The following is a 17,368-nucleotide window of genomic DNA, read 5'->3' as shown; positions in this document are numbered from 1 at the left end:
TGGGTTCTGGAGGTTTCCCCTGGCGACCAAAACCCTTTTGCCTGGATTTTTTAACAAGAAAACTCAAATATTTGTATTCCTCTACAGCAACTTTCACTGGAATAGGAGTCTGTCTCTTAAGTGTTTCTCTCTCCTGAAGCGTGCCTTAGCACTCCCTGCCCCTTGGCCTGATAGGCTCTTTCGTCACCTAAGGCCACTGCTAAGGTCTGGGCTCAGGCATCGCCCTTGGTGAGGTCTTCCCTGACCTTCCCGTAAAGTGGCACCACCTTCTGCCCCAGTGCTCTACTTCCTTTCCTGCTCTGTTGCTGTCGATGGCGTTTATCCTTAACTATGTCTCTTCTCTCCAGCATGTAAGCTCCATTTATTTATTCACCACTGTTTCCCTAACTCCTATTCGTTGAGTGAAGGGATGAGTGAGTGCATCACCAGAGTCGAACGTTCCTTATATTTTACCGGTCAGAGAACTCTTCCTAGAGTCTTTATGGGTTAACTTATTTTACACACAATTCTGACACGCGCTGAGGGATTCAGCAGCCCCTCTGAGCTAGAGCATCCCCGAGGGAAAAGCAAAATGAGGGCCAAAAAGTGAATAGTTTATACAAGCTCACGAAGCATTCCTCCCTACCAACCTCCCCAAGGCTGGAGTACCAGATGCCTCTGCATCTCCCCGTGGTCCCTCGGCATCTCCCCGTGGTCCCTCTGCATCTCCCCGTGGTCCCTCTGCATCTCCCCGTGGTCCCTCTGCATCTCCCCGTGGTCCCTCGGCATCTCCCCGTGGTCCCTCTGCATCTCCCCGTGGTCCCTCTGCATCTCCCCGTGGTCCCTCCCACGCTTTATCGCAGTCGCCTGTTGTATCGCTAGCTGCTGCCACGACAATACTGCTAACGAGCCAGCCGCGAACTGAATGCCATACGACACCAGCCGTTTGTTGTTGCTCACAGGTCTGTGTGTCAGAGGGAGCTTAGCTGACCTCGATTACGCTGGGTTAGTCTCGGCTCCAAGCTTCAGGTGGGACCCAAGTCAGCTCCATGGGTGTCTCACCCTCCTTGGACCAGTGACTTCCTGGGAGATGATCTTCTCACGTGATGGCAAAACTCAAACGATGTGGGCGAAAGCACTCGCTCAGAACTAGCTCACTCTTTCTGGCCCACATTCTGTTGGCCAAAGCAAGACATGTGGCCAAACTGCCATTTGTGGCACCAGGAAATACCCCCACCTGTAGTGGGAGGAGCTGCAAGGTTACACCAGGAGGGGAATGAAGCGGGAGCCATCAGGCCATCCCGCACACCTGTGACTTGTCTGGCTCCCACGGGTGGGGACGGCCTTGAGGACGGAGGCTGGGTCTTATTCACAGCCTTTGTGGACTACACAGTGCCCTGTTCCAGAAGTTACCAGGGAATGTGTACGGTTGAAAGTCTACCAGGGAGTTGGGAGTGATGAGTGAATCCAGAAAAAACATCCTTACCTGTACCTCCTCCCCATATACTTGAAGGAGTCTGACATTTTCCCTGTTCCTGGCACAGATGCAGTTCTGAATGTCTCCTAGTAAAACCACATGGCTCTTAACTGGCCAGGGCAGGGTTGGCAGACAGAGGAAGTAACCCTTGCACTCTAGAAACCCCCCTCCCCATCAATGGGGAACCATCAGAAGACAGGAGCTCAGAGCTGCGTCCTGGACCCCCGCCCACAAGTCTCACCTGGACCCCCAGCCCCGCTTGGGCTTCCCAACACCCCGGTCTGGACCCACAAGCCCCACCTGGACCCCCAGCCCCGCCTGGGCTTCCCAACCCCCTGGCCTGGACCCCCAAGTCCCACCTGGACCCCCAGCCCCGCCTGGACCCCCAGCCCCGCCTGGGCTTCCCAACCCCCCCCGCCTGGACCCCCAAGTCCCTCCTGGGCTTCCCAACCCCCCGGCCTGGACCCACAAGCCCCACCTGGACCCCCAGCCCCGCCTGGACCCTCAAGTCCCACGTGGGCTTCCCAACACCCCCACCTGGACCCCCAGCCCCGCCTGGGCTTCCGAACCCCCAGCCCTGGACCCCCAAGTCCCACCTGGACCCCCAGCCCCACCTGGACCCTCAAGTCCCACGTGGGCTTCCCAACACCCCCACCTGGACCCCCCAGCCCCGCCTGGGCTTCCCAACCCCCAGCCCTGGACCCACCAGCCCCGCCTGGGCTTCCCAACCCCCAGCCCTGGACCCCCAGCCCCGCCTGGGCCCACAGCCCCGCCCGGGCTTCCCAACACACCCCCCCCCCCCCGCCCGCGCCAGATCCCCGGCCGAGGCGGTTTTCTCGGTTCTTCTCTGTGAACTTTGGCACAGTAGCTGCTTTACTGCGACCTCTCCAGGAAGTGGCTTCAGAGGATTAAACCACAAGCACATAGCAGTGATCGTTTTCAACAACTGAAACCTCAGCAGCGGGCTGTACCCAGAACTGCCACAGTGAGGGAGACGGTCAGTCTTTGCAGGCCCAGAGGGAAAAGTTCGTTTTGCAGAAGTTTGCAAGCAAAATGCTATTTTCCTGCCCTATTTTCTTTAAACGTGTCTTTAAATGACAGGCAATTTGACATTCTGCTTGAATCTGTCTGAGGTGACCTTCTTACTGGAAGAAAGAAGTTTTAAAGGTAGCTCGTTCCAAGCATTTGAGGTACAATTCTGGCTTTATGTTTTCCTTTGTCAGATAACCGTGTTTCCCAGTACTCAGTGTAAACGCACAGAAGAATAGGAGGCGAAGCAGGGCCAGGCATAAGAAAATGACCCGAAAAATGTGTGAAGAATTGAAGAAAAATAATGCAGTAAGGTGGAAACTGCTGATGGCCCAGCCTGAGCCAGGGGCGCCAGTGGCAAGGGGAGGGGGGAGGGGAGGGGAGGGGGGAGGGGGGAGGGGGGAGGGGGAGGGGAGGGGGGAGGGGAGGGGGAGGGGGGAGGGGGGAGGGGGGAGGGGGGAGGGGGGAGGGGGAGGGGGAGGGGAGGGGGAGGGGAGGGGGAGGGGAGGGGAGGGGAGGGGAGGGGGGAGGGGAGGGGGGAGGAGGGGAGAGGGGAGGGGGAGGGGGAGGGGAGGGGAGGGGAGGGGAGGGGAGGGGAGGGGAGGGGAGGGGAGGGGGAGGGGAGGGGGAGGGGAGGGGAGGGGAGGGGGAGGGGGGAGGGGAGGGGAGGGGGAGGAGGGGAGAGGGGAGGGGGAGGGGGAGGGGAGGGGAGGGGGGGGAGGGGAGGGGAGGGGAGGGGAGGGGAGGGGAGGGGAGGGGAGGGGAGGGGAGGGGAGGGGAGGGGGAGGGGAGGGGAGGGGGAGGGGAGGGGAGGGGAGGGGGAGGGGAGGGGAGGGGAGGGGAGGGGAGGGGAGGGGAGGGGAGGGGAGGGGGAGGGGAGGGGGAGGGGAGGGGGAGGGGAGGGGAGGGGAGGGGGAGGGGAGGGGAGGGGAGGGGGAGGGCACCTGAGCAGCATCCCCCTTGGCCCTCGCTAAGGCCCAGGTGACAGTACCTGCCTGTGACCCTGGGTCTGCCTCCTGCTCAAGGGTGGCACATGGAGCCTAAGGGTGTGTAGGTGTTTACTTCACCTTTTAGTTTAATTCTGAACAATTCCAACAGACTAAAAGGTTGCAGGAATAGTATAATAACACGAGTATGAGTCTTACCTCGGTTCACCAATTTTTAACATTTTGCTTTATTCTCATTTTCTCTCTCTGTTTCTTTCTTTCTGTCTGTCTGTTTCTCTCTCTCTCTCTCTGGGTCCCGGACACCCTTGTTGTCCCCCATCCCTGTGCTTCCCAGAAACTTTGTTCCAAATGCTTTTTACTTTGCTTCACCTTTGAATTGAAAAAAATTTCCAAGCTTAAGTTTGATGTAAATAGTAATTTCCCTATAGGTTCAAGAAGTGGGGCTTGGGCCTCCCAACCCCCTGCCTGGATCCCAGCCCCACCTGGGCCACAAACACACACACACACACACATTTTCCCCTGAACACCTGAAAGTTTACTGAGAGTAAATAAGTAAGTAAACGATAGCTCCAGAAATAAATCTTCAGGCATTTAAAAGGAGTAAAACTTTGATTCTCTAGTATATTTGAGTCTCTCTCTTCATTTACCCAGAAGATGAAACTTTTCTTTATTTCTATCTTCACCTTGTTCCCAGAAGGTTTCAGGCAACTGTCCATCTCTGAGTCAGGCAGTCATCCAAAACACAAAAACAAGGTGACAGATCTCGACTATTAAGGAAGACAAATAACTCTCCAGGCTTATACCAACTGCTGAGTCACATTCAGTTTGCAAAATAGATTCCTAAAAAACTGAACATGTTGTTTCAGGCGTGTGGTATAAAACCTTCTGGAACCTATGGCGAAATAAATATTTACATCAAAATTAAGCTTGGATATTTTTTTTAATTCAAAGCTGAAGCAAAATAAAAAGTATTTGGAACTAAGTCTCTGGGAAGCACAGGATGTCAGGCATTTGAGGGGCAGGGAAGATCCTCTAGCTTCAGATACACGGAAATACATGACCAGGTTTGAGGCAGATTTTGTTGAAAAATGTACTGGCTCAAAGCAAAAGCAGAACGCTTGAGAGAAGTCCACAAACTATTTTTGTTCTGTAGAAAAGAGAGAAGCTAGCGCTTTCCCCCCAGAATTAAGGGAATTAGGGGCAGCACGGTGGGACTGTTTCTGGTCTGCATGGCTGTGTCATAACGACAGCACCTGCATGTCCTTGACCCTGATGGGGCCGGGGGGTTGGCGGGGGTGGGGGTGGGAACAGAGTCGCTTACTGGAACCCATGGCACAGGAAGATCCATCTTTAGCAGAACCAGGCACTGGGCCACTTGGGCTGAATGTCTGACCGGGGAGAACCTGGGAAGGTTCAGACTTGGGTCCACCAAGGGCTATGCACTCTCTTTCTATTTTACTTTCTCCCAACAAGTATCTTTCTCTTTAAAATCACCCTTTCCAAATCTACAAACAACAAATGCTGGAGAGGGTGTGGAGAAAAGGGAACCCTCTTGCACTGTTGGTGGGAATGTAAATTGATACAGCCGCTATGGAGAACAGCATGGAGGTTCCTTAAAAAACTACAAATAGAATTATCTTGTGACCCAGCAATTCCACTACTGGGCATATACCCTGAGAAAACCATAATTCAAAAAGTGTCAGGTACCACAATGTACATTGCAGCTCTATTTACAATAGCCAGGACATGGAAGCAACCTCAGTGTCCATCAATAGATGAATGGGTAAAGAAGGTGTGGCACATATATACAATGGAATACTACTCAGCCATAAAAAGGAATGAAACTGAGTTATTTGTAGTGAGGTGGATGGACCTAGAGTCTGTCATACAGAGTAAAGTAAGTCAGAAAGAGGAAAACAAATACCATATGCTAACACATATATATGGAATCTAAAAAAAAAAAAAAGGTTCTGAAGAACCTAGGGGCAGGACAGGAATAAAGACGCAGACATAGAGAATGGACTTGAGGACACAGGGAGGGGGAAGGGGAAGTTGGGATGAGGTGAGAGAGTGGCATGGACATATATACACTATCAAATGTAAAATAGGTAGCTAGTGGGAAGCAGCCGCATAGCACAGGGAGGTCAGCTCGGTGCTTTGTGACCACCTAGAGGGGTGGGATAGGGAGGGTGGGAGGGAGACGCAAGAGGGAAGAGATATGGGGATATATGTATATGTATAACTGATTCACTTTGTTATACAGCAGAAACTAACACACCACTGTAAAGCAATTATACTCCAATAAGGATGTTAAAAAAAAAATCACCCTTTCCCAATGAACTTAGCTATAAAACAGAAATAGAGTCACAGATGTAGAAAACAAACTTATGGTTATCAGGAGACGGGAGGGATAAACTGGGAGATTGGGATTGACATACACACACTACTATATACAAAATAGATAACTAATAAGGACCTGCTGTACAGCGCAGGGAGCTCTGCTCAGTACTCTGTAATGACCTCTCAGGGAACAAACTCTAAAAAAGAGGGGATACATGTATATGTATAACTGATTCACTTTGCTGTACACCTGAAACTAAATCAACATTGTAAATCAACTATACGTAAATAATAATTTTTTAAATTTTTTTAAATAAAGATAAAATAAAAAATAAATAAAACCACCCTGTCGCTGCCAAACCTTTTGAACTTGACCAGCTTCTGCCCCAGGAACCATTAACCCAGAGATTCAGCAAATCAGCCCAGCTCACGCTCCGTCTCCGTCAGATCCTCCAGTCACACCTTGCATTCCCAGCGAGCCCAAGTCATTCAGAGCCCCCGGCGGGCTGGACCATCAAGCAAAGACCCTTCCGTCACCTTCCTCCTGCATCAGCCCCTCCCGCAGGCCAACCCCCAACAAGACCACTCCTCTAGCTCAGAACAGTCGCCGTCCTTCCCCAACAGGACAGACAGGGAAGCTCGATGCGTGAGACCCTCGGCAGCCACGGTACGAATTCACCAAGCTTCAAATTCTCCCGGCCTGATGTTTGTGTGAAAGGGATTCATCGCTCTGAACAACTCCAGAGGGCAAAGGCCGTGGGTCTGGTAGAGCGTGTCAACCCCATTATAAACACGAAGCAACGGAAACCAACTCAGACACATTCAGTAGGTTACCCAAGGTCGCAGAGCTAATGGAATCGTCAAGTAGGATGCAAGCCTGAGTTTACGCAGTCCACATTCTCGGTACTGGTCCTCAGCTCTGCAGGAGCATCAGTACCTGGACCTAGAGGGGACTCCAGGAGCCATTAAGTTTAGCAGCCCACCCAAACCAGCATCCTCCACAGATGGCCACGCTTGCCCCTTGTAAGATGGACACTTTTAGTCTTGGAAACCACTCATGATCAGAAACTTCTGTCATTTTAGGATGCAGCTTCTCCTCCCCCTAAGTTCCACTCACTGGCCAGATTCCCCCCTGGGGGCAGCTCAGAAGAAGTCCTTCTGCATCTTCCAAGGGTCCTGAGGGTTAGGGAGTCTACACAGGAGAGCGCCGTGGGAACAACATGGCCCTCAGAGTCTGGCAGAGCGAGTGTCAATCCTCCCTTCCTTCTGGGCTAGGCGGAGGGTTCAGTGCCTCCGTGAGGCTCGGTCTGCTAGTCTGTAAAGTGGCTGCAGCGTGACGTGCATCACAGGAGGGCATCTGCTATATAAAGAGGTCAGCACAGTGCTGACGCAGAGAAAGCCCTCAACAACAGGTCACTCTCTTCAGCATCTCCCAGAAGTAGACCCAGAATCTTGGGGAGGCAAGTAATTTGCTCAGGCGCACACATCTGGCAGACGTGAGTGAGAAGTCAGAGCTTCCACAGTCTGCATTCTGCCTCACTACAGCTAAAGGTCCGTCACACAGCCAGAGAACGTTCTGGTGTCCTAGTCAACAGCACAGCTAATAGCTCACCAGGTGCTATTCTAGAGAGGTGTGCAACTTCACCTAAAGGAACCAATGAGCCTGTGTGCATACGCCCATATTATAGAAGTGTGCTTAAATTGCAAACACACAGTCATAAACACACACACACATTCGAGGCCTATTATGGGATGCTAATGCTTTCATTCAGACATCTTAGCACAAGAGTTTTTAACACACACAGAACGGGAGATTGAAGCTGGATTCCTGTCCTCACTTGACCATTAGCTATTGCTATGTGATCGTAGGCAAACCACTGAGCCACTTACCCAACCTGGGTCACAGTTTCTTCATCTCCAAAATAAAGCTTTGGGCTGCCAGAAACTCCCAGGTCCCTCCCAGGTGTAAAATCCTAGGGTCAAGGTCAGGCTGACCTTGAGTTCAGGCTTCATTCCTGGGCACACCTTTAATTTCTAAAGCACCAAGTCAGGGGCTCAGTCAGATAACCACTGAATTGGATCAACTCACCAGCTTAAGGTCCCATAGCTAGCAACTGGCCAAACCAGGACTCAAGACTCCTGAGTCGTCCTGGGTACTGGAGTTTCAGCTCTGTGGGGCTGCTCACCGGGGAATGTTAACTAGTATCTGGACGCCCCGTGCTGGCATAGGACAGGAGACTGGTTATGAGCAGATGCACACCCTTTGAAATGAATGTTGCTTTCAACCCTTGTAATCTGAGAGTAATAAATGTCGCAGATATTGAAATCATCAGTTATCCAGAAAACATGACCATCTAAAATATAACACAGATAAAAGAAACCAGGACAAAAAAATCCTGAACGGCTGAAAGATAGTCAATTTGATCCCGGCACCAAGTCATGCCTATTTGACTCACAGAAGAAATGTGAAGCTCTCTTTCAGAACCTGTCTCTTTATTCACATGAATGTGACTACTGCTTCTCAGAGAGGCAGATCGTATTTTGTAAAGATGGCCACAACAATATCTCCCTACTGTTTTCTGTTATGTGACCAGGCTACTCTGCCATCAAAAGTGGAGTCCAGGGACTTCCCTGGTGGTGCAGTAGTTAAGAATCTGCCTTCCAATGCAGGGGACACGGGTTCAATCCCTGGTCAGGGAACTGGATCCCGCATACCGTGGGGCAACTAAGCCCGCGCGCTCTGGCGCCCACGTGCCACAGCTAGAGAGCCCACGCACTGCAAGTACTGAACCGGCGTGCCACAACTAGAGAGAAGCCCGTGCGCTGCAAGGAAGAGCCTGTGCACCGCAATGAAAGATCCCACGTGCCACAAGTAAGACCTGATGCAGCCAAAATAAATAAATATTTTTTTTAAAAGGTGGAGTCCAACTTGTCAAGGGGTCCCTTGAATGTGGGCCAACTGTGACTTAAGTCTAACCAACAGAATGGTGCTGAGCGAACACTGAAGCTAAGTCAGAAAAGGCCACGCAGCTTCCACCTGGCTTCCTTGGGACGCTGGCTCTGGGAGACGCCAGTCACCGTGTGAATTGTCCAACTGCCCTGAGACCTGCTGGGAGGGAGGCTACATGTAGGGGGTCAGGCCGACCGTCCCAGCCCAGCCCCAGCCATATGAGTGAAGCATCTTAGGCTCCCCAGACGAGTCCACTCACCAGCTGAGTACCACTGATTGATCTCAAGTGAAACACGTGGAGCAAAAGAACTGCCCAGCTAAAGCCCCTCTCAAATTCACGACCTGTGGAGTATGTGAGTTACAATAAAATGTTTGTCGTAAGCCACTCAATTCCGGGGCAGTTTGTTATGCAGTGATAGGTGACCAGAATGTTCTATCAGAAGCAGAGAAGAGGCGGCAAATCAGAAAGAGGGAGAGAGCTGATCTGGGAAAACACACCCACAAAGACGTGGCAGCCAATTACCCAATAACAGAGAAGAAAAACTACTGAGACAGATGCAAGAACCAAAGAGCACAGCAATCAGAGGCCTTTAAGAGCAGACACAAACGGTCCCCTCCACCTCTCTGTGTCCTACTGAGGGTATCCAGGTGTTCCGGCACAAAACAGTTGATGTCCGTAATGATGTCCCTGAATCATGAAGAACAGTTGAAATTTTGCACAGGATCTTCTTTCTCGAGGATGCGACAGTGCATAATGTATGTGATGAGGCTAACATGCTAATTACCTTCCAGTGTATTTCCCTGCTCGTTGCCTCTGAGTCTTCAGCCACTATGGCCCCAAGAAAGGGGAAGAGCAAAGGCCTCCTTGGAAAGGAGAGAAGGAAGTGGATGTGACATACGGGACGTCTAAGTAGGGAAAACGCGTTCTGTCCCCACTTCTGGGCTGAAAACCTGAGTGCAAAGAGACAGAGGGTAGAAGAGAGGGGGAAGCTGAAAGCTGAGGGGCTTTTTCTCTGCTTTCAAATTGGGTCCCTAGAGGAATCCCACCAGGGTAAAGTAAGGAGCCATTGCCCAGATGGGGGCTCTGGGGAAGGATGGAGATAATGGCATGGCCTATTCAGGTAGAGGGATGCTAGGGTTAGCTCCCTGCTGGCCTCAGTTCTTTGCTGATTGGGAGGAGATTCAGATCTCCCCTGTGCTTCCAGTGGAGAAGGGGGGCTAAACTGAGATCTAAGCTGATATGGGGCTGCCATGATGGACAGGTGACCTAGAGGATGCAGGACATCCGGTCCCTAAGGAGCAGTGTGGCCAACTGTGGAAACATGTCTTTACCAGTTGGCAAATAACCACCCACTTAAGCCCTGAACTCTCCACCCTCTACCTTTCCAGGGGCTCCCCTGAGATCCTCATGGTCTAGCAACATAGGGTAGCACCTGTTCTGACTTGTTGGTACTCCTGCCGTGCGGGTTGGTAAATATTTGGGCTACCACCTGCAAGGTGGCCAGTCTAAGCCAGGGGAGAAGTGAGGCCGTGGCCAAGGGATGCAGAGGACCGTGGAGCCAGCAAGGGGCACAGTGGGGCCACCTCAGCCATTGCACCGACTCTGCCTCCCCTGAAAGACCAGACCCCGGCTTTCCCAGCCAGGAACCTCAGCAGCCGATGTAGCAGGACACTGCGTGACCAGCCAGGTCCAGGAACACCTCCATGGAAACCCGTGAAGACCCCCCAGGCCAGCGAGTGCGGACCAGCCGCCCTCCCCACCATGCCCTGGGGACATGGCTTCCCCAGGTCTCAGACTCCTTGCTAGAAGTAGGTGGCAAAGTCAGAAACTCTAAGAGACTGAGCATCTACCCAAAAGAGACCAAATAAATCCAAGAGAGGCAGAGCTGGACCAGCCTAGACTGGAACAACATGGACCGGCAGCTTAAATCCCCCTTTGCTCCTGGAAAGAGGCCTCAGGAGCCAAACAAGATTCTATTAGAAAAGTTATTAAAGGCACATTTTTGTGACATCGAGTTGCAGTGACTACAAGTTTGCACCACGATACATATATTTTAGAAATATTTCTTCCCAAAATTAAGTTGTCAGAACAGATGAGATTTTCTTTTTATGCTTTGAAAGGTCATCTTTCACTCCCTGGAAAATATGTCCACCTGGAATGGCTTGTCCTCTAAGGGTCACAGAAGGCACAATTTTCCCCAGCCCTGGGCCCAACATGGCCACAAAAGCAGATAAAAAACCAAGAAAGCCAACCACGATAGGAAGCCCAAGCGATTTTGAGTCATAGGGTGTGGGGAAATCCCTGGGCACAGGAAACCCCAGTCATTAGCCTGAAGACATCCCAGACTGACTGGGTTTTCCACAGACCCAGAAAGTCCCATTAAGAAACGCTTTGCTCTTCTCTGGAGCTGGGAGGGGGGGGGGCACTTCCCTCTCACACGTGTTCCCTCTGGCTTCTCCCAGGATGACGCCGGGGAAGCCAGCTTCATCCCTGGTTCCAGGAGAGCATCCTGAAACTGGCCGATCTGAAATCCTGCTTCCTCCCCAGCGACATGATATGATAGACTCAGGTTCCCAACATCTGGACCTGTGATACTCTGGGGTGCACAAAGGATTTCACTTCTCTGCACCCTGAAATTAGGCACAGCCATATGACTGGTTATCGTGGGAAGGACACGGGAAGGACATACGTCACCTCCAGGTGTCTCATTTCCGGTACCCCACCCTCCAGCCCTCTCTTCTGCCACCCTGTTCAAGGATGGTACCTCTGTTAATGGAGGGTGGCCACCCTGATAGGAGACTGAGGATTACTTCCGTCCATGAAGCCACTCCTTTGTTCCTGAACGTCTGTTTTTCCTTCTGTTAAACAGGAGAAACACAGACTTTCCACACCAGCACCTGTGTCAAAACAATCTGAGGCAGACAGGTAGTCTACAAAATTCTCTTTTGAAAATGGCCTCAGGTAGCTGTGAGGGGCCGCCACGGTCTGACACAGCTGCCCCGAGACAGTGACGTGACGTGAGCGAGGTGATGGATTAAGCTACTGAGATGTTGTAGGTTATCGTTGCAGTGGAACCCGGAGGGTATGTGCACAGCAATCAAAGAGAAGAATAAGGACACTGTGTTCGTTTTCTATTGCCCTGGAGCAAAGGACCACAAACTCAGTGACTTGAAACCAAGCCCCGTTATTAGCTCCCATCACTGTGGGCCCAAGGTCGGCCTCTGCTTGGATGGACTCTGCTCCGGGTCCCACGGGTGGACATCAAAGCTTGGGGTCCTGTCCCACGTCCCTGGGGCTATGGTAGAATTCATCTCTTAGGGATTATACAACTGAGGTGTCCACTTTCTTGCTGGCTGTCAGCCAAGGCCACTCTCAGCGACTAGAGGCCACCACTGTTTCCTGCCCCGGGGCCCCCTCCATAAAACGGGACAGTTTGTTTCCTCAGGGCCAATCGACCACCTACTTCACATCTCTCTGACCTCCTGACTCTGACCCCTGGACCCTCTTTTAAAGAGCCCAGCTGGTTGTGCCGGGAACACCCAGGATGGTCTTCCTTTTGATTAACTTCACATCAACTGACCGGGGACCTAAAATACATCTGCAAAATTCCCTCGCCTTTGCTGTATAAGGTAACCTAATCATGGGAATGCCATCCCATCCTGTTTATATTACCCACCCTCATTCAAGGGGAGGGGCTGCACAAGGCATGCTCAGTGGGGGGCACCTTAGAATTCTGCCAACCACAGACAGTTAAGAAAACATGCTGATGAATACTAGCTCTAGAAAATTCAGGACACATCCAAAGCCATACATTGACTTCCTTGCTCCCAAGTAAGAAAACCTCGTCTCGAATATTCTAAAGCCTTCCTACTCAAAGTGTGGCCCCTGGACCAGAACCACATCACTTGTGAGAAATGCAAAATCTCAGGCCCCACCCCAGAACTAGGGAATCAGAACCATCTGCTTTTTAACAAGACCCCCAGGTGATTTGAGAAGCATTGATCATAAGGACCAGCTCATTCTCAAATAAAGTAGGCAGATACCCACGGGGACTAAAAGTGGGGACGCTATTAAATCCCTGAACCCAGATCACCCCAGCCCTCTCAGGGTGGTTCCTGAAATTTTGAGGTCAGAACCTTATAATCTGATGATGATGATGATGGTGGTGGTGGTGATGGTGATGATGGTGACGGTGATGATGGTGGTGGTGATGGTGATGATGATGATGATGATGGTGAGGATGGTGAGGATGGTGATGATGGTGATGGTGGTGGTGATGGTGATGGTGATGATGGTGGTGGTGATGGTGATGATGGTGGTGGTGATGGTGATGGTGATGATGGTGATGATGATGGTGATGATGGTGATGGTGATGATGGTGATGATGGTGATGATGGTGATGGTGATGGTGATGATGATGGTGATGATGATGGTGATGATGGTGATGATGGTGGTGGTGATGGTGGTGAGGATGGTGAGGATGGTGAGGATAACTAACACTTATTGAACATCCACCATGTGCCAGGCACTGGGCAAAGTCTTGACATGTATGATTTCTTTTAATTTTCCCAATACTTTACAAACTAGATATTATTATTTTTGTTTTAGAGATAAAGACACTGAGGCTCACAGAAGTTAAATAACTCCTCCAAGGAAATACAAATAGAAGTGATGGGGCCAGGACTTGGCCCTCATCCCTTTAACTTAGGGGTGATGTGATCAGATTGTCACAAAGAGTCAAAGCTAATCTGGGAATCACAAACTGGGGGTCACAGCCCTGTTCAACTTGTGGATATGCATTTTTTCAGCTTGGGTGGTGGTGTTATTTTTCACTGAATGTCTTTTCCGAGGGACAAACTCATTCCAGCGGGTCATAGGCCCTGTCACTCACAGTCTCACGGATTTGACTTACTGCCTGGCCCCTGAATACACTCAGGTTAGCAATCCCCAATTAAGTCCAAGCATTCTTAAATTTCCTCTTGACATTTCATGAAAAATTTGAGGGCTTCCCTGGTGGCACAGTGGTTGAGAGTCCGCCTGCCGATGCAGGGGACACGGGTTCGTGCCCCGGTCCGGGAAGATCCCACATGCTGCGGAGCGGCTGGGCCCGTGAGCCACAACTACTGAGCCTGTGCGTCTGGAGTCTGTGCTCCGAAACAAGAGAGGCCATGATAGTGAGAGGCCCGCGCCCCGCGATGAAGAGCAGCCCCCGCTCGCCGCAACTAGAGAAAGCCCTCGCACAGAAACGAAGACCCAACACAGCCAAAAATAAATATAAAAAATAAATAAATAAAATTTGAGTGGAATACTTCCCAGAAATTCTTTAAAATAGCAAAGAACTCCTGCTCTCTAATCCATCCATTTCATCAGATGAATGAAACTAACGTCCAGAAACAAACTTCTATGTCCAAGTCACATAGCAAGATAATATCCTGGTTTTAAACTGGCCTCCTTTGGCCCACAATCAAGTGCCACAACAACTTACCTCGTGTGTTTAGGGAATTATTTGTGCTCAAAATGCAACAGAGGTTCTTAACTAACGTACGCTCCAGAAACGTTCAGATGGCGTTTCACACAGACTCTCACGCTACTGATCAAATGCCCATTTATCTAAGGAGAATCATCAGGTACATGACAGGTTTAGAACACAGGCTCTGCAGGGAGAAAGAAGTCCCTAAATAGTTTATATAAGTGGAACAGGGAGGAGTATAAGAGGTAGAATAGAGCAGTGGATCCCAGCCTTAGCTGCACATCAGAATTGCCCGGGAAGCTTTAAAAACTACTGCTGCCTGGGCCCCAAATTCCTGACGTAATTGGTCCCAGGTATGGAGATTTTTTTTAAAGCTTTCCAGGTGATTCTAATGCTCAACCAGGTTAGGAACACCGGAGCAGGGACTCTAAGATTCTGGAAGACCAACATCGCCCCCATCACTATTTTTCCTGTGACCCCACCGGGTCTGGCTCATCAGCTGGTCACAGACGCTTCCACGTCCCTTTCATCTTTTTGCTGCCTTCTCCCTTCCTTCTTTAAGCAGCAGTCCTTCATGGGTAGAGAACAACATTGGTGGGAAGCTGAGGTCTAGTTTCAGACTCTGAGGTACTCACTCATTCCTGCTGATTTGCTTCTGGACATGAAACCTCCTCTCATCTCCCAAGGGAGTGTTTCTCCCAGACCGGTAGCCTCAGCATCACCTGGGAACTCATTCGAAGGGCAAGTCCTCAGCCCCTCCTGCCCTACATCTACTGAATCCAAAATTCCGAATGGGCTCAGCAATCCATTTTAATAAATCCTTCAGGTGATGATGACGCAGGCTGAAGTCTGAGAACCACTGATTGGAGACAGTCACGATCAAGTGTCCCCATATAGAGAGCAGGTGATGGTGACATAGAAAGACCACCCGACACTATACACTCGCACTGCTCCAGCTGTGTTGTCACTAGACTGCCATCCTAGGGTCTGTGCGTCCCGATCACTCAGGTGTCGATTGTCAAACAATTGGGCTTTGAGGGTGCGGTAGGAGTAGGAATGTTGAGGGGAAGGGCTGTGGCAGGTGTGGAAAGGTGGGGCGGCGTCCCGGGCCGGCTGGCAACACATGGGGCGGGGACCATCCTCACAGTCCCACGACCCCGACCAAGCTCCCTTTCTTGCCTGTTACGATAACCACACAGGCTAGAAAGTGGAACATACAATTAAAATATGGGCAAACTGTAATGAGGTTTGAGGGGAAGTGCCCCTTCTACCGTGCATGTAGGAGGAGCCCCCTTTTCGAGCTGGTGAAGAGGGACCCCCGCTCTCTTGGGGAGGGGGAGCTCAGGGAAGGGTGAGCGGGGTGGGGGGGGGTGGGGGTGCAGGATGGGCTGCCGGGAGGGATGCCCCAGCATCCCACCGCTGACATCGAGCTGCCGGAGGGACTCAGAAGGTCAAGTCACTCAACTGCCTCCGTTTACAGGAGAGGAAATTCAGAAGGATGACAAGCCCCGAATAGCATCATACGGCATTAGGGCAGAATGGGACCAGGGGCTCCCGAGGGAGCTGGGCGCCAGGAAGAGGCACGGCCTCCAAAGGGGAGTGGGCATCGAGAGGAGGGCATCTAATACAGAGAGCAAGCTTTTTTTTCTCGGTTGTGCCGCGCGGCATGTGGGATCTTAGTTCCCCGACCAGGGATCAAACCCACACCCCCTGCGTTGGAAGCGCAGAGTCTTAACCGCTGGACCATTTAGGTAGCAGCCCCGTGAGCCCAGCATTGCGCTAAAACTCCGTGTGATTGGGATTCATACGCCCTTCCCTCCACCTGTGAGCCTCGCCATCAGCACCACGGTTTACAGACGGGGAGACCGGGGCGCCGGGAGGGTGAAGATAAACTGCGTGGGTTACTTAATTATAATCGCGGGTGAAAATGATTTCTTTAAAGAATCGCACCCAGTTTTATTATTACTTCACAGGAATGAAGCAAGGGATAAAGATAAGCTTAACACTTCCTGGTGGTTGATTACTGGTGGACCATCTCTAGTCAGTGATACTTTTTCACTGGAGAACAGGATTTTTAAAAGACAGTTACTATAGGAACAGGTGCGTGACATCACACAGCCAGTAACAGGCACAGCTGGACTAGAACCCGGACGCTTTAGCCTCTGGGACTCACACTTAGCCACACTCTGCCTGCTGCTCCTCCAAGACGGTTGTGAGGGTTGGTGACCAGCCAGCACGGGGAGCTCAGGCATTGGAAGTGTTTCTCATACTTTAGAAAGCGTCCCACAATCCTTCCAAAGAGGAAAGCTTCTAAACTCAGTGGAAGTCTCAGAGGCACAGCCTCCCCTGAGCTGGACACAGACCCTCTCAGCGATTCCTTTCCTCTCACTGATTCCACAGCAGTTGTGCCGGTCACTTCCAACCAGAGAAGGTCCCTAGAAATCCTCCAATCCAGCCCCTTTTTTGACAGAGAAACTGAAGCCCCCAAAGGTCAAGGTCACTTTCACACAGGTGAAAAAGGTCACAGAGATGAGGAAAGTCACACGGAGGAGGCGCCGGGGGTATGGAGCCATCAGGAAAGCCTCCTGAGGTGCCCTCCAGAAGTGATGGAGCCCAGGTGTCCTGACTCCCAGGTCAACCGCCCCCCCTGCCCTTGTCCCCTCTTACCTGCAGCTCTGCATCGTTCGCCTGGTGCTGTCTCCTGGGATGGCTGCCAGGCCTTTCACCTTCAGTGGGAGCTCAGCGGTCTGGCAGGAATTTATACGTCCAGGGATTTCCCAATCGGGCTTGTGTCACTCCTCCAACCGGGTGGCTGTGAACACACCTTTTCCCTCCTCGCTGGGAGCGCCGTCTCAGCTGTAGCGCCGGCTGCGTGACCACTCAGATGGGGAAGTGACCAGAGAAACCCTGTGTAAGTTTCCCTATTTTTTGTGACTCGCTAAAAGTTACATACTTCCAGCTGTGAGGTGGTTTTAAAGTGATGTGTATTTTGCCCAACCACGGCCCCATTAAAGAGAAAAGGAGGACTCTGGGGCTTTAACCAGCGAGGTAGGTGCCGTTTCCCCCCCGCCCCCATGAAGTCCTTCTAGGGTTAGGAGACCCCCACTGCCAGTCTTACGTGGTGTTTAGTTGTTAGCAAAGGAAGGGGGTGATTCTCTAAGTATTTATTATAGTG

At 51.4% G+C, this 17,368-nt stretch overlaps 1 protein-coding gene across 1 annotated transcript in view; it reads right to left on the bottom strand.

Moving 5' to 3' along the window:
- IL1R2 (interleukin 1 receptor type 2) overlaps nt 1–16,911 on the bottom strand; it is a 36,539-nt gene extending 19,628 nt beyond the window's left edge. The window contains exon 1 of the mRNA XM_082851764.1: nt 16,861–16,911. Within this exon, the coding sequence (XP_082707890.1) occupies nt 16,861–16,874 (14 nt within the window). The 5' untranslated portion in view covers nt 16,875–16,911. The remainder of the gene's footprint in view (nt 1–16,860) is intronic.
- Between the last annotated feature and the right edge of the window lie 457 nt (nt 16,912–17,368).

Source organism: Leucopleurus acutus (assembly GCF_964270905.1).
Source record: "Leucopleurus acutus genome assembly, chromosome: 12".
Lineage (NCBI taxonomy): Eukaryota > Metazoa > Chordata > Mammalia > Artiodactyla > Delphinidae > Leucopleurus > Leucopleurus acutus.
The sequence above is the reverse complement of the archived record's forward strand: the minus strand, read 5'-3'. Positions and strand labels throughout refer to the sequence as shown.